The 22,770-nt window shown below is 43.6% G+C and overlaps 1 protein-coding gene across 25 annotated transcripts in view; it reads left to right on the forward strand.

Annotated features, from left to right (window-relative positions):
* Window positions 1-22,770, forward strand: part of ERC2 (ELKS/RAB6-interacting/CAST family member 2) — a 1,012,357-nt gene that overhangs the window by 763,549 nt on the left and 226,038 nt on the right. For 19 of the 25 annotated variants that reach the window (XR_016214779.1, XM_051852281.3, XM_089306079.1 and 16 more), the window contains 2 exons: window positions 14,828-14,975; window positions 16,436-16,564. Coding sequence is in view for 24 of the 25 variants with exons in the window: in XM_051852281.3 (XP_051708241.1) it covers window positions 14,828-14,975; window positions 16,436-16,564 (277 nt within the window). In the remaining variant the exon portion in view is untranslated. The remainder of the gene's footprint in view (window positions 1-14,827; window positions 14,976-16,435; window positions 16,565-22,770) is intronic. The other 6 variants (XM_089306084.1, XM_089306085.1, XM_051852291.3 and 3 more) reach the window with 1 other exon arrangement.

Raw genomic sequence — 22,770 nt, forward strand, 5'->3', positions numbered from 1 at the left:
ATCCTTAATGATGCTTTCTCGTTGGGCCTCTCTTCGATGGGACTTTGGAGAGCCCCCTTAAGAGTTCTGCAGCCCGGTTCTTTGACTCCTGCCTCACATCCTGTGACTTGAAGTTCAAATCTAAACGGAGATGCTCTCTTGGTGCTCCGTGGAGCCGGGCAGCTTCAAGACTGTCCAGGGAGATCGATGGTCTGATCTCAAAGCAATCAGTCAACAGATCGGGATCGCAGGGAGCGGTCATCACTGTCAGGTTGGAGTCTGGTCACCAGGATGTTTTCTCACTAAGTAGTTTTCCAGGTCTAGGGGCCTCTATTATGGGACTGAGTTCTGTCACCTTTTGAGCTTCTATCTCCCATCCCCCTGCCTCCAATCTGTGTACCAGGCTCTCCTGCAGACTGGGTTAGTTGCCTCTAGCAGTCAGTCCTGTGAGCATGTGAAATAATTGGATATTACAGAAAGGGGATTTCCTCAACCTTTTAAAACTTTGAGGGTATAAAGTGATCAAAAATTTAATCAGTGGGCATGTATTCCAGAGAAGTAAACAAAGAAACCAATAAAGCTGCTTGCATTTTAGAAGAAAACTGTTAGGTCGAACTGTTGAAATTGCTGTTGTTTGTCTTTCTGAGCCACAAGTTAGTGGGTCTGCCTACTAACTGTGAATATGAGATTTCACGTCTCTGTTTATTTTGGGGCTTCTGGATTAAACTGGACATTCAGAATGAAGAGGATGGCATGGGAGGGAACTTTTGAATCAACTGTCCCATTCTTTGAACCATGAAGGTGGAAATGCTGTGTGCACTCGTATGCCCAGGCTTTGCATTGGGAAGCAAGAGTCAGGGGTATCTTCTTTGTGGAGTGTGGCTGCCAATAAGGGGTTTGCTCCTGACCGTAACAGAGGTGTTTCTTTATATCCTGTGGCATGATCAGAGGATCAGCCTGTTTCAAGTCAGCATGGAGACTCTGAGGTCTACAGTGTTCTCAGTTCTACAGAGGTAGGGATGGCATCTGTCCCATTTGGTCATTCACTCCTGGTTCCGGTGCATGGGGGTTGTTTGGGATATGTGTGTCAGTTGACTCGAAGAAAATGAACACCTGGGCTCTGATTGTCCAACTGATTTGTTGTTGCTTGTGCAGCCAGTGAACAGCCAGCCCAAAGGAAGACATTCTGTTCAGTTGCTTGGGGTTGGGCTTTAACATTTCACGGCCAAAATGTTCCTGCCCCCAGCATTCGCTCTTCCCAGAGTGGAAATTTCACTTCCATGAGCCACTAGGCCACCCATACTGTAAATCTGAGACTGCTTTCTGTACCATTGTGTCTTGGGCTGGTTCCCTCACGATTCTTTCCAGATGTGGAGCGCCTTCAGGTAGTTTACCAGACTCTCCTTTGGCATCCGCTGTCTGGTTTTGCACTCCTTTGCCCTCTGAGGAGGAGTGCTCTGATAGCATCCCACATATTGCACTCATGAATCCAGAAATTGCAGGTCGCAACCACATACCACTTCTCACTATTTTCGGGTTCACTAGCTGAGTTTTGCAGTTCTTTGTGCCGCTTGACTTTTGAAACTGTTGCCTAGCAGTGCTGCAGTTTTGGGGTGTGTATGTTGATGTGTGGTCTTACACGTCTGTAATCAGTACGCTGATTTTATATATAGTTTATAGTCAGTGACTGTGACCTTGCACCTTCTCTCGATTTAGAGCTGGGATTCATTGGTAAAAGCTCACCTGGAAGGCAAGGCCCTGTGCATTTCCTTTCTTTCCCAGTGACACATCCGGCAAGTGGTTCACATGTGTGCATTAGATAGGCGCCATGAGTTTTCATGGTAGTATTTGAAATATTCCTTCCCATTTCAGAACTGCCATTAGTTTGGTCTCACTTCTTGCCTTTATGTGTTGAAGTGAATGGCTCTAATCACCAGAAAATCATGCTTGCTTCCTCGCCATTTTCAGATACGAGGACCTTTTGGATTTACTGTGTATTTTGTGCTGGGTGTTCTCTTAGCAAATCTAAAGCTAGTTCAGAAATGCTGTGACTTTCATACATATTTCATTCATTTCATACTTAATATGTCAATTAAGTGACCTCTTTTATAAAACAACAAAAACCAGGCAGTTGCCCAGTCCTATATACTGAGTAACAATTTGACATATGATCATTTGAATGTCAACACAAAGTGGGTAAGAATGTGAAAATGTCCTACCTCACTCTCTGTCGTCACCTATCTATCCTGTGGCTGATATTATTTTTTTAACATGGTAGCACACTTTCTGATCTGTAATCTAATACATAGGTTACAGAAATGTAAGGATAGTCACAAGCCACATAAAGATCCAGTCAACAGTGGGGCACATACGTGACAGTCACCCAGAAGGTTGTGTCACCTGGTGACATTGTAGTGGATTAGTTTGCACAACAAACCCTCCTAAGGATCTGTTTCTCAGAAGGTGTCCCTATTGAAAAGGTATTTGTGCTTTGGAAAAAAAGAAAAATGAAAGGCCAGTATTTATTGCAATGGCCACAAGATGGCAGGCCTCAGATCTCCAGGCTTCTCAGGCAGGGAAGACGCTTGTGTGAGGAGCTGCGTCTTAGAAGATGCCTGAAGCCATCAGCTTACCAAGGGTAAACCGCTCTACATTATCCGAATTGTCCAGTTCTGGGACAGGCACAGCAAGAGGGAGCAGCTTCGAGCTCAGGAGAACATTTAGCCCTCCTGAAAATCCACTCTTGGCCTGGCCGCCACCATCACCCATAGCACACAGACATGTGGCTTTGTTTCCTTCCTCAGTGCCAAAGCTGCACTGCCTTTTTTCTTCTCATGGACAGAAAATCTCTCAAAGGAGTGTCTTCCAACAAGCTTGATTCTACATATTTCTCTCTATACTCATCTGCTCCATAGAACCTTAATTCAATTTTCTTCTAATGTTGCACTCACAAAATTCTGGAATGTGCCCCCTTCTGCCTCACAGCACATGACTATCTGTTTTGTTTTTCATGACAATTTAGCCTATGGGAATATTCTATTCCATGTAAACATAAGCAAAGGGGGATTTGATTTAACAGAAAATACTCAGATTAAGAAACAAAATATCTGGTTCAAGATACAGGAGAGCAATGTGCTGCTCTGTGCAGACACTGAGTAATAATCTTAGTGGCATTAACTATAAGGAGAAATGGGGCTGGCGCTGTGGTGTACTAGGTTAACCTGTGGCACCGGCATCCCCCATGGGCTCTGTTTCAAGTTCCAGCTGCTCCACTTCCCATCCAGCTCCCTGCTAATGGCCTGGGAAAGCCGTAGAAGGTGGCCCAAGAACTTGGACCCCTGCACCCATGTGGGAGACCTGGAAGAAGCTCCTGGCTCCTAGCTTTGGATCTGCCCAGCTCTAGCAGCTGCGGCATCTGAGAAGTGAACCAGCAGATGGAAGACCTCTTTCTCTCTGTCTCTCCCTTTCTCTGTCTGTAACTATGCCTCTCAAATAAATAAATAAATATTTTAAAAATGTAAGGAGAAGGAAAATTAAAATATATGTCTTTAAGGACACTCACATACATATAAGCATGCATGCATGTGACTGACTTACCAATAAGAAAAAAAAAAGTTAATCCCATGTCCTGAGGGCTAGGCCTTGAAGTCAGTGACCTACATTCTGACAGCTGCCCATTTCCCACCAAAAGTTAATATGAGGAGACCTGGCACTTGGCAGTGCCTGACCACTCACTAACGACAGCTTTAGTTAAGGTGGTCGCTGGGCAAAGCTCTGCCCCGCAGTGTGCAAAGACTTACAGGGTGAGTATTTGGTTTTCTCATTTTCAATCTTTGGTAGCCTTCCAAGGACTCTGATTGGGTATATTTCATAGAAAGTGCTACCTTGGCAGAGCTGAACAGCCAACAGAAAAACCTTCTCATCACACAGATGGCAACAGCAAGAATGACCGTGTATCATCTTGTAAAGTTAGACATTAACACAGGGGATCGTGGTGGGTCCCACAAATCCTTTCACTTCACTTGCCCTCCTGCCTTCCAAATTTACCAATTTTTTAAAAGTTGTGTTTTTTTCTTTTAATGGAGGATTTTTTTTTGCTCTGAAGTTTTTTTTTCTTTTTTGACGTTGTTTAGATTTTTGCACTTGACCTTGACTTTTAAAAGTTCACCTTTCAAAACTTGTTTCCATTTCTCAATTTCTCATACTGTGTGAAATCACATCTTGTCTGCTTCTGTTTGGCCTTTTCCTATCAGTTCGGACAGAATGATATTGAACAGTTATTGATCAAGTTGGGCCAAGCTTGTGAGATGCAGTTCTTCTGTGGTCAACAGACTCTTCTCCACACTTAAGATCTGTTTTCTCCTTTAAGTTTGTTTGCAAAACAGATGTCAGCTCATGAAAGTCAAATGTGCAGCTTCACAGAAACCAATCTTCGAGGCATTTCTGAAAGGCTGTCTTGAAAGTAAGAGACTATTAGCAGGTTTAGATATATTTAGTACTACAGGAAGCCTAATAGAAAATATGCAAAACCTTTGAATCTTTACATTTGATGATGCCCATGCTATGCATTGTAATAATAAGTAATTGCTAGTATGTATTTTTGTGGACATGTGGTCACTACACAGAGCATTTATTTGCATTAGGACATTTCTCACTGTGATCCAAAGGAGGGTTACTTTGATACTTCCTAGTTCATTTAGGAAGAAATCTAAGTTTCAGAGATAATTAAGTAACTGACCCAGCATCCTGGAACCAAAAGGTATTGCTGAAGTGCAAATCCAGGTATATTTGATTCCAGAATACAGACGCTGAAAGATCAGTACTATCTCTTTTTAAAGACTTGAATGATACTTTGTTTGTGTGAGTTTTTATAAAATGCCATAATCCACTAGGTTGCTCAAAAGGAGTGTTTTGTCCTGTCTCTTTGTCTCTTTGTTCCTTTCCCTCGCCTTCCGTCATCAGGCACACAATAATCAGTATTGCCTTGCACCTTATACCTCTCCACTTCCAAGACCTAGACACTCATCTCTCCCCTTCTTCATTTTTACCAGTTCTCCAAAGGGACGAGAATTGTGTGACCATCTGAAGTTGGGAATAGTATTTCTCTGCAACCCTATCGCTTGAGCTTTGGATCCTTTCTCTCTGTGTTTTTTTTTTTTTTGATTTATTCATTTGTTTATAAGTCAGAATCATGGGGTGGTTTTAGGGTAGAGAGAGAAATCAATCCTCCATCTGTTGGTTCACTCCCCAAATGGCCACAAAGGCCGGGGGTGTGCCTGGCCAAAGTGAAGAGCCAGGAGCCTCCTCAAGGTCTCCCACATGGGTGCAGGAGCCCGAGCACTTCAGCCATTTTCTGCTGCTGTCCCAGGTGCATTAGTAGGAAGCTGGACCAGAAGTGGAGAAGCCAGGACTTGAACCGGTACCCACATAGGATGCCAGGGCCACAGATGGCAGCTTAACCCACTGCACCGAAGCACCTGCCCCTGGACTGTTTCATGTGAGGCAATCAGCTGTATCAGTCTTCGCAGCTCCTTTGTAGCAGAAAGCCATGTGGGGCAGGAAATGCCATCTGAGTGTCCTGAAACACATGACATTGACCTTTGAGAGCATCCTGGCCCAGCTGCTCTTAGAGGACCCCATGGATGGGCCAACTGCCTCCCAGGATCCTGCAGCCAGCAAGGAATGGGGTAGAAGCTGGCATATAGAGCACAGAACCTCCACAAGACTTGGTGGCCCCTGTTAGGAAATTCCAGTTATGTGCTATTTGGTTTCAAAGGCAAAATTCTGCTTAATTGGAGTAAACTATTTTTTGAGGTCAGTTTTAGGTGGGTGACGGAGCGCAAACCACATGAAGGAGCCTGGGCTGCCGAAGCCTGGCTTTTATGAATCTGGTCTGTTCTTTGTCCTTGCTGAAACTTGTGCTTGTCCAAATACATCTCGCCCTGTGGGCCCCGCCTCATGTGAGCCGCTTTGCGATCTGCATGCCCTTCTGCCTGTCCCATCCATCATGCCGCTGGTGGGGAGGCTTGATATTAATGGATCTCAAAGACCTTTTCTTTCTCAAGATGCTGTTGGAAAATACAGCTCTGAAAACGTAGGCAAATGAGCATCTATCTCCAGGGTCGATCCCAGCAAACCTCCACCCAGCCCTCACTCCAGGGATGAAAGAGAGGCTGTTTTCAAAAGGATCTTTCGTCACCGTCTGTCTTAAGTCACCTCCTACTGAACTTACAGTGGAAGATTCACAGTCATGAGGGAAAGAAAACAATAATTAACTGGAAAACATTGATTGAGCAGAATTCCCCCCCCCCCCCCACAGTCTGATTGGAACTGCTTGTGGCTGGGCACCATACATAATGGCATTTCTCCCTCCAAGGTCATTACCCAAACATTTCTTAACGGAATGAATTTTTTCAAGCATCCGCTTGTGCAATTAAATGTGTTTCTCAATATGCGTCAGCTAAATAAAACATGAGTCCACCAGAAGAAAAAATGGGTTTGTGCTTCTCCCCCAGCCCAATTTATAACAGTTCCTAATGGGCCTGCCTTGACTACAACACCAAAAATTAATTTTCGATCCCCTCTTACAGCTCAAATCATTAACAGAACGACAGCATCGGGGAGTGGAATAGAAATGTTTACAAAGCTCCCTTTTAAATTGACTGTGGTAAGTGACGTAGCAATGTATTCCTCTCAGCAGACCCTAGAGTTGGCTTTGGGAGAGTCAGCCACGGGCGACACTCTCAACAGGACATTTATCTTGGCAGCAGATGCTCTTCAGTCCTCTTTTGTCTTACTCCATGAAGGACTTTTTTTTCAGGTTGGCTAAAACCATTTTTTTGGTGTTTTATTAGCTGTATCTTGACTGCCTCCTACAAACTGAATGACAAGCAAGGGTTATTAAATATGTTCTTGCACATAGTTTTATCCATTGTTAACCCTCACTAAATGCACAAGAGGGCACAGAATTCCCCTCTTGTTTCCTCCATTGTTGCCCATATTTGTTAAAGAAATGATTCCCTTTGACGTTTGTTTAGGCTGCAGGTTGATAAAATGCTGTCCATGGTCCACTCTCTTAGCTTGGCATTCAGCAGGCTCTGCACAGATTTATTTCTTTTTGTATTATCTTATCTGCCCTTCTAGCGTATTTGGGCTTCCTCTTCATATTTTAAGCTACATTTTAAGATACATTTTAGAGATGTATCACCTTAGTCACTGTGTTCTGGAGTATGGCAGTGTTCTAAAGAGACTTTTCTAAGACTTTGGTATATACTTAACCCCACTCACTGTCTAAGGTTGCCTAGATATGTACTTTTCATATTGGCTGTGAATAAGCAAAAAGCACAGAGTGAGTGTTACAGATGACTTCAGTCTTAGGGAAACTTTCTCCAAGCTGATGGGACAACACCAATTTCAGGAGCAATGTAAATCTGTCTTGAGTCTAGAAGGTGATGCACTTAAGATTTTTCTTTGTGTTTTCAATTTATATCCAAGTATCTTGTCATTTGCTACTTGAGCCTTTTCTAAAAGACAATGTGGGAAGGGTGTGGTGGTACAGTGGGTTAAGCCACCATGTAGGATGCTGCCATTCCATATTGAAGTGCCTGGTTTGGGTCTCAGCTGATCTGCTTCCAGTCCACCTTCCTGCTAATGCATCCCGGAAGGCAGTGGATGATGACCCATGTGAGAGACCAGGATGGAGCTCCTGGCTTGTGCCTTCAGCCTGGCCCAGCTCTGTCTATAGTGGGTATTTGAGGAATAAACCCACAGATGAAAGATTAATCAATCGCTGTCTCTCTTTCTCTGCCTTTCAAGTAGATGAAAAGAAACATTTTATAAAATAGTGGATCAAACTGCAAATATTCAATTTTCCTAGTTTTTGAATGGCAAAACCAAAATTCCCCCACAGGGGAAAAAAAAGGCAGGAATATTCATTTAAGTGTCCTATTCTCTCCCAATATTTACCACTTTCTCAAAGCTAGCCTTGGAGTATTTTCCATAGAATATTTGTGTTGGATGCTTTATGTCAATTTATCATCAGATTGTCTCATGGGGATTGTGTAAGTATAGCCCCTGATGTCTTGCTGGCAAAATGAATCTTTATCAAATGCGATTCAGTATTCCTCACCCTCAAAAACCTGAACTTTAACAAATTGACACTCTTGTTTATGGCATCAGTAATCACCCTAGGCTCTTGTCATGAGTCGCCAAGGCTATGGAAGCCTTTTGAGTTCACCAACTCTGATCATATTTAGACAAGGTCGTAGTCAAAGTGGAAGTTCTCTCCTCCCTTCAGAGAAAGGTACCTCCTTCTTTGATGACCCGTTCTTTCCACTGGGATCTCACTCGCAGAGATCTTTCATGTAGGTTTTTTTTTTTTTTTTTTTTTGCCAGAGTGTTTTGGCTGTGCACTTACTCCTCATGTAGGATCTCTGTCCTTAATGTGCTGTACATTGAGATTTAATGCTATAACTAGTACTCAAACAGTATTTTTCACTTTGTGTTTCTATGTGGGTGCAAACTGTTGAAATCTTTACTTAATATATGCTAAACTGATCTGTATATAAAGAGAATTGAAAATGAATCTTGATGTGAATGGAAGGGGGGAGGGAGAGGGAAAGGGGAGGGTTGCGGGTGGGAGGGAAGTTATGGGGGGGGGAGCCATTGTAATCCATAAGCTGTACTTTGGAAATTAAAAAACAAACAAACAAACAAACAAAAAAAAAACCCTGAACTTTAAAGCAGGGATGAATGGTTTCTCGGCCTTTTGGCTAAGATCAAGCTTAAGGCAGGAATGGTCAAAATTCTCTACTGGGAAACTAGCTCACAGCAGTTTTGGTGATGAACTGAAGTGTACCAGGTTAAACATTGTATTTTAAATTGTGTAGGGCTGGTGTTATGGCTCATTGGGTTCCATTTCTGGTTCAACTTCCTGCCAATGAGCCTGGTAGGTAGCAGATGTTGGTTCATTATGTGCTTGAGCCCCTACCCACCCACGTGGGATACCAGGATGGGTAGTACTGGTTCCTGGCTTCAGCCTGGGCTAGCCCCAGCCATTAGGACCATTTGGAGAGTATGCTGGTAGATGGAGGATGTCTCTCTCTTTCTCTCTTTGTCTCTCTGTCTCTCTGTCTGTCACTCTGCCTTTCAAATAAATAAATAAAATAAATAAATTTTGTAAAAAAAGAAAACAAATATGATGGCCCTGTGAGCTTAGAGTGAAGGGTTTGCTTCACCTGGCATCCATGCCTGTTAAAATAGGCAATGGCCAAATCTAGCCTTAACATATTCAGAACACTTTTCAAACTTGTCAGTTTCACACTAGAGTGTGAAATTTTCATATTGTCTGGTTTGACCTTTGTTATCTTCTAATCTCTCTTATTTTTGTTAAAGATTTATTTATTTATTTGAAAGACAGAGTTATAGAGAGGCAGAGGAAGAGAGAGAGGGAGAGGTCTCACATGCACTGATTCACTCCCCAGATGGCCACAACAGCCGGAGCTGAGCTGATTTGAAGCCAGGAGTCAGGAGCTTCTTCCAGATCTCCCACGCAGATGCAGAGGCCCGAGGACTTGGACCATCTTCTACTGCTTTCCCAGGCCATAGCAGAGAGTTAGATTAGAAGTGGAGCAGCCAGGTCTTGAACCAGCGCCTATATGGGATGCTGGCATTGCAGGCTGTGGCTTTACCTGCTATGCCACAGTGCTGACCCCCTCCTAATCTCTCTTTAAGTAGGCTAGAATTATTGAGTGTTGATCTCAATTAAGGTATTTTAGAGGAAATCATCATTAGTTTATACTCAGGATTTAAATAAGATTTCATAATATGCATAATCTTTGTATGCTAATTTTCTTTAGCATTCTGTGATCCCACTTGCATAATGCCAGTTTTCATGAAACAGATTTATTAGCTAGAAGCAAAACAAAACAAAAAATGCAATATGGAAAGTTATGAAGATCAAAATTGATTATTTTGATTGAATATTAATGTTGATGACAGACTTTAAATGAACTTTTAGAAATTATTTTAAGGAACCAGTGCTGTGGGGTATTGGGTAAAGCTGCCACCCGCAGTGCCAGCATCCCATATGGGCTCCAGTTCGAGCCCTGACTGCTCTCACTTCCCATCTAGCTCTCTGCTATTGCCTGGGAAAGCAATAGAAGATGGCCCAAGTCCTTCGGTCCCTGTACCCACATGAGAGACCTGGAATAAGATCCTGACTCCTGGCTTCAGATCAGCTCAGCTCAGCTCTGACCATTGTGGCCTTTTGGAGAGTGAACTAACGAATAGAAGACCTCTCTCCTTCTCTCTGCCTCTGCCTCTCTGTAACTCTGCCTTTCAAATAAATAAATAAATCTCTTAAAAATTATTTTAAATATACTTTGAAGTTTAATAATTAAGAATAACTTCATCTGGAGCTATATTTGGTGATACTATGTTTTTTTTTTTTTAAGATTTATTTATGTATTTGAAAGGCAGAGTGATAGAGAATGAGATACAGGCATCTTCCATCTGCTGACTCACTCCCCAGGTGCTGGCAACAGCCTGGGCTGGGCCAGGCTGAAGACAGAAATCAGAAACTTCATCCAGGTCTCTTATGTGGGTGGCAGAAACCCAATTACCTGAGTCATCTTCTGCTGCTTTCCTAGGTGCATTAGCAGGAAAGTGGGTCAGAAGCAGAGCAGCTGGGACAAGAACCAGCACTCCCATATGGGGTGCAGGCATTCCAGTGGTGGCTCAACCCACTGTGCCACAGCACTCTCCCCAGGTGATTGTTTCTTTCAAGAACTAGAAATTAATTTATTTTTTTTACAGTAAAGTGAGAATTAGGAATTGATTTATTGTGACTTCTGATGGTATTGTAAGTGATAAATGCATAAAAACACAAATTAGAGAATCAAAGGGAAGTAGAGTTTAGATTTTCACTGTTTGGGTTGATGATGGCATTTAATATTTATTAAAGCCTTTATAATAGCAAATTCTGGACATGGGAAGTTTCCTGGAAGAGGAAAATGGGTTAAAAGGGGACCTAAAGCAGACAAAGGGAGCCTAGTTAGAGAGTACTGCAGTTTTCTAAGTGGGCAGTGATACAGACTGCACAGGCTGTTGTGTGCTTGTGAAAATGTGTGTGTGTGTGCCATGCATGGGAAACGTCATGGGACAAAATGAACATTAGTGACCTGTATGGAAAAATTAGCACATATCACTTCTGCTAAGCTTCCGAAATATGTACCTCCAGTGTCCTTAGTGACTGCAAGGATTCACCTACAACTTTCTAATGTTATTTTCTTAACAATATTTTGGGGAAAAAAGCTTAATGCATGAAGGCATAAGCAGGGATGAGCATTTGGTGCGGTGGTTTAAGACACTGTTTGGAATACCTGCATCCCGTATCAAGTCCCAGTGCCACGTCCAGTGAGGCTTCTTGATAATATGCGACTGGGTGGGGTGGGGTGGGAAGGCAGCAAGTGGTGGCTCATATATTTGGGTTCCTGCATCTCATATGGGAGACCCAGATTGAGTGCCAGCTCTTGGCTTCGATCCTGCCGTTGAAGACATTTGGGTAGAGAATCAGTGGATGGAAGATCTCTGTCTCCTCTGTCTCTGTCTCTCTTTGTCTGCATTTCAAATAAATAAAAATTAACAAACTAATTATTTAAAAAAATGTTTTTAACAATTATAAGCAGGGGCTGATGCTGTGGTGTAATGGGTACAGCCGCCCTCTGCAATGCCAGCATCCCATATGAGCAATAGTTCATGCCCTGGTTGCTCCACTTAGCGGTCCAGCTCCCTGCTAGTGGCCTGAGAAAAACAACGTAAAATCAATGTAAGTTGATCCAGGTACTTAGCTCCTGCCACCCACCTGGGAAGCTCCTGGCTCCTGACTTTAGTCTGGCATAGCCCCAGTCATTGTGGCCTTCTGGGGAGTGAACCAGTGGAAGGAAGATCTCTCTTTGTCTCTCTCTCTCTCTCTCTCTGACTCTGATTTTCAAATAAATTAATAAATCTAAAAAAAAAAAATATGGGGCTGGTGTTGTGGTGTAGCGGCTAAAGCCACTTGCTGCAATGCCAGTATCCCACATAAACATTGGTTTGAGTCCCAGCTGCTCCACTTCCAGTCCAGCTCCCTGCTAATGTGCCTAGGAAAGCAGGAGAAGATGGCCCAAGTGCTTTGGCCCTTGTACCCACATTGGAGACCTGAAGAAATTCCTAGCTCCTGGCTCCAGCCTGGCTCAGTCCTGACTATTGTGGTCATTTGCGGAGTGAACCAGTGGGTGGAAGATCTCTCTCTGACTCTTTCTCTCTCTCTCTCTCGGTCTTTCACTCTCTCACTTTCTGTAACTCTGCCTTTCAAATCAATAAAAATCTAAAAAAAAAAGAATAACAATAAAAAATATATAAAAACAGAAAAAATTAAAAATGACCCTATCCATCCCACCATTGTGAAATGACTATTATTACCTTGGATTTATCCTTCTCATTTATTTTATGGATGTAGTTTTATGTTTGCATCTGTTGCATGTACATTTGTATGTCTGGAAGTGTGAAGGGTCTAAGTCTCCCTACTGTCTGCCAGCAGGTTATCCTGCCTCAGTTTGATGGATACAGAGAGATAACAAGTGACTTTTGGGCAGGAGACAAAAGACTTTTTTGGTCACAGTGCAGAGAGCAGCATTAGTACGTTTTTTATCAATGCCCCTTGCTCCCAGTCCCATATGTGCGAGGCAAATGGACTAAGTAAACATGTAAATGCATTTGGTTGCATTATAGAGAGCAACCCAGAGCTCAGGCAACTTGAATGTTTTATAATGGGCAGTAACATGTCTGCCCTTTGCTCTGAAAGGAGATCCTATCATATGGGGAAGTAAGCATGTTTGTCATTTGATCCAAAGGGAAGTACCGTATCTACCTTCCAAGGATACTCCCTACATAAACATCCTTGAAAGACTCAGTGGAGAAGATGGTGCTGATGCTTGTGACATGTACAGAAACCCGGGAAGCTCACAGAGACCTCTTTCTCAACAAGTACAAATGCTTGCACATGTCATTAAGATTCCTTATCAGCATTTTAAATAGCTACAAAGAGCTCTAAAGAGTCAAGTGTAGCAGAGTTTGCCACAGCTCCCAATTTTCCCAATATTTATCTTAAAAGATATTGTTGGGCTGAGCTTTGTGGCATAGCAGGTTAAACCCACATCCCATGTTGGAGTGCCAGTTCAGATCCTGGCTACTCTGCTTCCAATGCAGTTTCCTACTAATGAGCCTGCGAGGTAGCAGATTGTGACTCAAGTACTTGGGCTCTGCCACCCACATGGAAGACTGTGGATGGACTTCTGGGTTCCTGGCCCCAACCTGGCCCCAGCCTGGCCCAGCCATGGCTGTTGTAGACATTTGAGGAATGAACCAATGGATGGACATGTTGGTGCATTCTCTTTCTCTCCCTCTACCTTTCAAAAAATTAAATCATTTTTAAAAGTACCCAAAATCATTTCCATTTTAAAAGAAAAATGTCACTTAGACATTTCAGTCTAGGGTTGGGGGTGAGCTGTTGCAGTCACCTTGTGCATGGTAGCTAAATGCGGAACAGACAGCAAATGGGCTCTCCCTGATTTGAAGTCCACACAGCCTCTTCAGTTGGCCTTCTGTGTAAATAGGCACTGCCTGAGCATCAAGCTTGTCTGTTGTCTCAAGATGTTATCCAGAAGGGAACAGGCTCTGTGAAGCAGGATATTAATGCTGCTGCTGGCCGGCTAGCCAGCACTGGTTTTCCTCTGGAAAGTGGAGATATTTCCTGACATGATCTGCTGCTCACATGTCTGCCTGAGCCTCTTGACAGAAGCTCCTACCGCCTGGTATTAGTGTGACCCAGGAAAGTCCATCTAAATCCCTGTAGTGGAAAAGGGGGAAAATCTGAGATCCCAATAATGACCCTCTTGTCCAAACATCTGGAGGAGGGGTCCTAGGCTGGTGATGAGGATCAAAGAAAGGCAAAATGGGATCACAAGCAGGCTTTCGTCCTGGGACTTCTGTGTAAGAGAATGTACTTGGCATGGAGGCTTCCCCGGAGCTCTGGGGCCTCCTGGCTATCTACAGTGTGTTGGAAGTGACACAGTGGTGGGGGCAAGATTTCCTCTGTGGAAAGGAAGAGTCAATGGAACACACCCTAGGGAGCCATCTTCTAGTCCCAGCTTGTCCCTGAAAACTCCAGGCTAAAATTTCTAATGGACATAGCCCAAGACTAGACCATAGAGAGGGGAGAAAGCACCGTTGGAGAAGCAGTGATCACAGACTAAGCAGGAGCAACACACTCTAATTTTTAAAAAGCCAGAGGAAGGCATGTTCGCAGGTATCTTCAAATATTTGTAAAAAGTAAAACATGAATCTACTCCTTGAATATACGAAACACAAAGCATTTAATTTTGAAACTGCTGCCCAGTCTTATTGGTTTGTCTTGGGGTACCTTAGTTTTACTTGAGTGGAATCTTGGATGGATGGATGGATGGATGGACGGACAGATGGACAACTGGATGGATGGTAGTAGTAATGAACAGATGGCAGAGAGGTAAATGGATAGATGAATAAAAGTATCTTGAGTACTCATTTCTAATATGTAAAATCTATGAAGTCATTGAAAGATGATTCTGTCAGAGGATACATTGTGCAGGTCTCCGAGATTCTGAGCTAAACCACTTTGTCCTTTCTGAGAGCCAATGAGGTAGTTCATCCCAAACATTAACTAATTAATTCTTTCCCATTGAGGTGTACTCTGTGGCTCATTTCAAGTATACATGCTGATTGTTGAGGGTCTTACTCTATAGTAATGATCATAATTTTTTTATTTTACCAGACAGGAAGCACTACTTGCAGCAATCAGTGAAAAAGATGCAAACATTGCTTTGTTGGAATTGTCTGCCTCCAAAAAGAAGAAGACACAAGAGGAAGTCATGGCCCTCAAGCGGGAGAAGGACCGACTAGTGCATCAGTTAAAGCAGCAGGTGGGGCCTCCTGCACAGAAGGTGTGTTTTGTTGGGGTTGGGACCTTGAGTGCTTTCTCTGGGTTTAGCCACTCTTCATTTTCCCATGTCCATCCTGCAGGCTCAAGCACCTAAAACAAGGTAGGAGCAAAATAGCCCAAATGGTTGCTGGAATACCATTTACTGCTTCTCTGTGTTTATGTGCATGTGGCTGGGCTTGTGTGGTTTGCAACTAGCGCTGTTTTCCTTTCTTTTGTATTAGCATCATCTCCCTAGAAATAGCTCTCTGCTCTCTTCCTTCCAGTGGACTTTGACTTCTAATTAGATTCTAGAAACTCCTAGTTAAATTCTGGGCATCTTTTTCCTGTTGGACCTGTTACCTTCTGTCTTGCTTACTCTCTAGCTCCCATAAATAACTCCCCTCATCCAGTTCTTCAGATTTCTTTCTCTGTATACTTCTAGCTTTGGTTCTTCAACTATTACCCGTGGAACCTTTCAGCCAAGGAACATCTGCCAACCTTGGCCTTGCTAGACTTTGCCTGGAGACCTCCCCAGCCATTATTCAGTCTAGTTTTTAAAGTCACCTGTTTGCCCCATTACCCCATGTTTCCTTCTCTCGAGGCTACTGTATTCATGGGAGGTAAATGAAAGGAGGGGCACAGTCCTAACTTGTGTAGGAAGTTTGATTTCTGGATGGTTCTCCCGGAAGTGGCTTAAATGAAAATAACTGCACCTGAAACATATTGGAAACTCATCCCGGAAGTCTTCAGATGTTATTTCCCCTCCATATATAACTTGGGGACTTTGGGAATGAATGGTTAAAGATACTCACTGAGATTCCAGCTTCTTTAGGAAACCCAATCAGCTCAGTGGTCCATCGCCTCACAAGGTGGCTGCCCTATCTTAGGGTAGGACCATGTGCGACTCTGAAACTCTCTATATGCCATATGGTTGCCATACTGAATGTCCACCTCGATTTCAACCCCCTGGACTGACTCTCTGCCTTCTGGGGCAGTCTGTGCTAAGCCCAGTGTGCAGAGAGAGTAGCAGGGAAGTTCAACGTATTATTAATAAGGCCTTCCCTTGATGAGGAAGCCAAACCTTTCCCTCCTCAGGAAGGAAAAGGCATACTTTAGCCCTGAACCAGAGTCCATTTCCTGTGGGGGCTGCCTTGCTGAAAGACAGAGAGAGACCAGCACCATGCCTGGGCCCCCTCTCCTTGTAGAGGGAGGGCCTCAGTCACTGCCAGACATTGGGATCATTCCACAGAGCAGCATGCCTCGCTAGTGCTGGCCACAGCAGTTGGGGGCTGCTTCCATCTGACCTCTTTGTTTGGGGCTGTGCACCTTCTGTACTGGGTTTTCCACCTCTGTGGTCACAGAAAGTCAAGATAGCCTCCTCCTTTGCTTGCCCCTAATTCCTTCCCTGCGCACCCTGCGCCCTCCCCTCCTGCACCTAACCATTGTAGCTTTTTCCCACAGGTGTATAGACCTAAGAAACAGCCCCCGAGCTCGAATATACCATGCACTTGTGATGCTGGCTACAGCCCAGATATTACGACCAAGTACTACGGGTCCAGCTACGATGCATACATGATCCCAAGGTCTCAGGTCAGTCAGCGGCTAAGGAGACACTTGCCCCGGCATGGGGGGAGGGGGTACATAAGAGCTACATCCTAACTTGACCTTCACCTCTTTTCATGATTTCTAGTACTCAGCGGCCATACAGTCTGAGACCATAGATGATAGCATTATATCATGATTTGCAATGTAATTTCATTCATTATGTATTTACCAGTGGTTGCAGACTTGGTGGCCACCCTTACAGGGTCGGCTGTTCTGTCATGGCCCAGTGGAGCTGCAAAGCCAGGGCTGCAGCAGCTTTGCTGTCAGGCATAGTAGATTGATTTTTTTCTCTTTGGCTCTTAGGTACTTTACTCTTCATACCTCCCTCTACCTTCCTTAATGAGAGTTTTTTTTTTTTTTAGGCTTCTTTTTTTCTTTCTCAGTGTCATGAAAATGCATTCCTAGGTTCCAGTAAGGATTGAGTGTAGCCTTCAATTTGCTCCTGGAAAACTATACAAAGCCTTCATTCTTTGTAACGGGCTCAGTTTTGGGTATCATGGGGCACATTTGGAAAACCCCAGCCATGCAGAGTGAGGCTCCGGCCTGGCATAAGGCAAGGTCTAAAGGGCTGTTGTGGAGAAAGAGCCAGTGAAGAAGGCAAGTGGGTTCTTTGGTGATTCAATTTTGAAATCATGTGTCCACCAAAGAACAAGAAAAGTTATGTGAACTTACGTACCCTTTCTACAAATGATCGTGATTGTAAGAATGATGGTTAATTTGCTTGTAAAAGGAACCCTCTTCTGCTGAGTGTTTTACCCTCTGCAAGGTTCTATATCCAGTGTCCCTTATGGATTTTGTTCCCCAATCTTCAAGCGTCCCTGCATGCAGCAGCCAGGAGTGTCTCCCTCTTCTGAGGGCAAAACTGAGGCCCAGAGTGTGGAATAACTAGTCCAAACTCAAACAGCTTGTAAACAGCAGTCTTGGGCTTTGATTGGTCTCCCTGACTCTCCATATACCCCACTAGGTTCAGGAAGGAAGTCTGAAGGACAAGCAAAAAGGTATTTCTCACAAATTGTGAGGTGTCCTGATCTTCCTAAACATGATTTAGATGTCAACAAACCCATTTAAGAGTATTCTCTGGCCATTCATAAAGAGTAGGTTCCACCTTAAGTCTTTGGGCTTAGACTATTTGATCACATCAAGAACTACTCAGATTTTTCAGCTCTCACCAAGGGCGAGAGATGTGTCTAAAAGCTTTACCTACATGACCTCATCAACATCCTGCGAAACTGAAGCCTTGTTGCTCTTATAGAGAAGGAGCCAGTGGTCTGGAGAAGTAGGGTGTCTTTCTCAGGCCTCACGGTTGTAAACATCATGATGCTTATAGAATTCCTTTGCCAAACAATCATAAATACTTTTGTACAGTTGGCATTCAAAGTCAGCCTGCTTAGATTGCATCTCACTTGTGGCATTTGTTAGCTGAGTGATCACTGGCAAGATACTAACCCTCTCTGGGTCTCAGTTTGTTAATCTGTAAATTGAGCTAATAAAGTAACTCAAGAGATTTGTTGTAGGGTATAAAGTATATAGGGTGCTTTGCACCTGCCTGGTACATGGTAGAGTCTCTATATGTGTGAACTTCTGTTACTATTACTACTAGCAGTTGATAAGATCACCACCAACCCTCAGAGGTAGTTTAATTTTGATTTCATCATTGCTGTTTTGATACGAAGCTGGGAGTTACAACTCTTGGAGACCACACTGCTGAACTATGACAGAAAAGGCAGAAAGATGATGGTATGTCAATAATGCCAATGCACTTAGGGAGCTAAGAGCAAACAAACAAACAAAAACAAAGATCAGAATCCCTGGACTCCAACTCCCAAGCTGTACTAAAAAAGCACATGGTGCTTATTATATTTGCTTGTTTTGTGTGTCCAGCCCGTGTAAATATCCATTGGGGAAGGTGCTCCCAGCATGGTACATCCTAGACCTCAGCTCTTTCTTCGTCTTAATTACCTGGCTAACTTGGAAGAGCAACATCTTCCAGAGATCAAACCAACAGAAGGGGAAAGCCATGGGTCAGGACTGTTCCATTTCCTACACAGATAGTGATGCATACAGGCTCAAAAGAGTTGCCATCTTCTTTGGGCTGCCTGTTGTGCTCCGTTTCTGCTATGGAAATGTCTTTGCACTGCTGACACCATCCCAGGTAACTGAACTGAGAAGTCATTCAGCAGCCCCCATAGTTACTGAACTACATATAGTAGGCACTCAGTAAATATTTTTGTGTGAATTACCATGATAATCACATGACAGGCTCTATGTCAAGTACTTGTCCTGTGAGAGGGCTTCAAGAACTCCCTGCAGTGTATATATATGAAGAAAGGACTACACATGGGTTTCAATTTTTTCACAAAAAATAAACTTACTTTTTAATTCCATTTTTTTGTGAACTCTTCAAAGTACCTTCATATAACTGAGTTTACAAACATTATGTCCCTCTTTCCCCATAATCAACCAATTTATTGCTGAACTACTATGTCCCAGGCTGTCTGCCACATGCTAGGGATGCATCCAAGATGATATGATATCTGTCCCCATGAGAAAGGCATCATTGTCATTTTTCAAGGGACTCTATGACTTAACCACCAACATATTTCCCATACCTGGTAGTGCATATGTGGTCCCTGGAGCTGCAGAAGTGGTGATACTTTGATGTTAGCTAGGATTAACAGTGTCTTCCTAAGCAACAATACGAGCCATGGATTAGCCTACATACCTCATAGATGTCAGCAGAGAAATCCAGTTCCAGCCGGTGATTCCCATTCTGCCCAGGGACGTGGGGAACTGAGGGAGTCGTTTGGTGAGACCCAGTGCCACATTCAACTCAACAGTTATTTATTGAGTGCTTTCTCTGCCTTTCAGTGCCAGGTACTTTTTGGACTACCAAAATAGATAAGTGAATTCTTAAGAAGCTGCCCTGGTGATTCACTTATTCATTGACACATTTGACAAATAACCACTGAACACCTATATGCTAGGAAGCTTGCTCATGAAGCTTCCTTTTTAACCAGGAGGAGAAAGACAATGAACAAAATAAATAAGTAAATTATAGGATAGAAAAGCAGAAATATAGAGCAGACTAAGAGAGAAGAAGAATGCCAGAGTAGAGATCTAGGGGAGGAGTGTTCCAGAAGAGGGAACAGCCAGTGCAAAAGCCCTAAGGCAGGAGTATGCATGCTGGCATGTTTAGGTAATACCAAGGAAGCCAGTTTGGCTGGCGTGGAGTGAATAAGGAGAGGAGGTGGTGAATAACGGGGTGGAGCTCTCTTGCGCAGGATCTGCTGGGAGCCGTTTCTTTTGAGAAAGGAGTGCTCTGCAGTAGGGAGGCAGAATGCGCCAGCCTTGCAACCTCAAGGCAGGGAGGGCACCCTCTAGCACCAGCCCAGACTGCCCTCTTTAAAGCTGCCCTGGTGAGCCCACTCTCTGCATCCCAGGCTCCTGGCCTCCAAGGATTTCCAAGAGCTTGGCTGGTATGGTTGGGAAGCATTGCCACTTCCCCGGGGGCCACAAAAAAGAATCATGCCAGAATTCGCCTGCCACACCTGATGAGGTACTCACTGTGGGAGCAGGACCCTGACTAAATGTTTCCCTGACTGGTTGGCAGTTCCAGCAGCATGCCATTGGGTCCAAATCCCACCTCCTCCTTGCTGTAAGGAGGCATGCAGCTGGACATGAATGGCCTCTCCTGTGCCATTGGTCTGCGCAGTGTTGGCTGTGTCTAAGAGAAAGAAGTACACACACTGGCCTGCATACTTCAGTGAGAAGAAACATAATCTCTTGTTACATTCATCACTCTCCAACCCTACCTGCTAAAAAGCCTTCCCTGGCTCCACTAGGTGTAGGGTGGACAAATTCAAACCAGGGACCATCACCGTGGTGCAGTGGGTTAATCCTCCGCCTGCGGTGCTGGCATCCCATATGGGCGCCGGTTCTAGTCCTGGCTGCTCCTCTTACAATGTATCTCTTTGCTGTGGCCTGGGAAAGCAGTAGAAGATGGTCCAAGTGCTTGGGCCTCTGCACCCACACGGGAGACCAGGAAGAAGCACCTGGCTCCTGGCTTCGGATTGGCACAGCTCCGACTGTTGTGGCCATTTGGGGAGTGAACCAACGAAGGAAGATCTTTCTCCTTGTCTCCTCTCCCTCTCACTATCTATAACTCTACCTCTCAAATAAATAAATAAATAAATCTTAAAAAAAAATTAAACCAACGTGCTGTCTACATTGCCTATGCCATTTCCTCTTCCTGGAACACTTCTCCATCTTTTCTGGTTAATTCCTACTCATTCCTTCAGTCACAGCCCAATATCAGTTCTTCAGGGTAGCCTTCTGGGTTTTTTGATTGGGTCAAATCTTCCCAAATTGGTACCTCATTGCACATATAGATTATAGCACTCATAACAGACAAATCTTGTCCTTGTTTTTGTGATGACTATAGCAATAACTGTCATGCTAATGTCTGAGCTCCAAGAGGCCTGAGAGTATGACCTCATGACCTTAGTAACTTCCAGTGTATCTCTGGCCTCACACACTTCCTAGCATATAGGCGTTCAGTGGTTATTTGTCAAATGTGTCAATGAATAAGTGAATCACCAGGGAAGCTTCTTAAGAATTCACTGATCAATCATGAATCCTTATTCCCTTTGGGTAAGACTTGGCCTCATAATTCTCACTCAAGATTCCAGGCATCCACCATCAATCTGTAGGAGTTGACAGAGTAGATGAGGATGTTTGCCAATTGATGACCACAAAATGGCGGCATGCCCTTTTGTGACACATTGCTTTTTCCCATGCTTGAACTATTTGAGGTGGTGGCTTTTTTACTCCGTCCTCCAAATCTCTTTTTCTTTTTCTTATTCTAATTCTAATCCTTCCCAATTTCTTGGGTACTTTCTGAATAAAATATCACTGAGGTCCCAGATGTGTCAGAGATTTCTTGTTACAAGGAAGCCCCTCCATTCTTTTCCTGGAAATTGTCTGAGTATCTCATAAATCAGTTTGCCTAGAAATACTCTTAGCTCCTGTTCAACATGTGTCAAGAAATCCAGAGGTGATATGAAATGAGTTCAGAAATTCCAACTATGCCTCACAACAAAAGAATCTTTATGACGCTCTTCAGGTGTTGACATTGGGCTGGTTCTAGGGTAAGCAGAGTAAAAAGGTAAGAGAGCAGCACAAAAGGACTTTCTGTTACTTGTTGCATTAAAAAAGATAAAGGATTAATCATAGTTTGGTAGAATAGACATCTAATTTCCATTTTTTCTCCTTTCCTAGACTTCCCATTTCCATTTCTCCACAAGCACACACCTCTGACACTTTTATTCCATCTCTTTTTAAAAAAATCTGGCTTCCAGATTTGTGCAATTTGGGGAGAGGGTCTCTGGTGGGAATGAGTTCTGATTCTGTTCTTTCTCTAGTGGGCTAGTTCTAAAAATACATTATAAACAATTACCATCTTTCCTTCCTTGGTGCTTTAAATCCAATCCCTCCCAATCTTTTTCCTCCACCCTTGAAGAAGGGACTGACATCAAAATAATTAATTCTGAAATCATTGGATTTGCCTCTGCTAAAGGGTTTTTGAAGAAAGCTTAAAACTAAATCTTACCCCCTAAGCCTTATTCCCAAATGCTCCTTGTGTGCAGAAGTAGTGATACGCACATCCTTGATGAAATGCCTTTTTCAAATGAGGGCCAGACACTATTGTTTAGTTAAAATTAGAACCAGCTTATTTCTCAGAACCAGTTAGAAATGCTTTTGAGATCAGAGATAAGTTACACTTAGTTTTCTTTTCCCTTTCTTTCCAGTGATGGGCATTGCTTTTGGCCACTAGAAAACTTATAGGTTGGTTGGATGCAAGAAGGTGTTATAACCACGAGACCAGTCTCTGATTTCTCTCTGTTTTCCTCCAGTGTTTGCAGAGAAGAAAAACCCTGTGTCTGGTAAACATTCTGGAAGCTACCCCTCATTACATGCAATGTAATCTATTTGGGTATAGCCTCTCTACCCTGTATTGTCTGAAAGTCACAAGGCGATCTTCAAGGATTAGGCAAACAGATGTGGTCAAGAATGGGGAAAAGCAAAGACTGTCCTAGGATGTGTTCAGGGGAGTCACTTGTAAGGTGGGATCTTAGTCCAAACTGCATCTCTGCGGAGGTAGATCCATCTGATTAGCAGGCTGAGAAACCCCT

Source organism: Oryctolagus cuniculus, chromosome 10 (genome assembly GCF_051225735.1).
Source record: "Oryctolagus cuniculus isolate XC-2025 breed Fujian yellow rabbit chromosome 10, ASM5122573v1, whole genome shotgun sequence".
Classification (NCBI taxonomy): Eukaryota; Metazoa; Chordata; class Mammalia; order Lagomorpha; family Leporidae; genus Oryctolagus; species Oryctolagus cuniculus.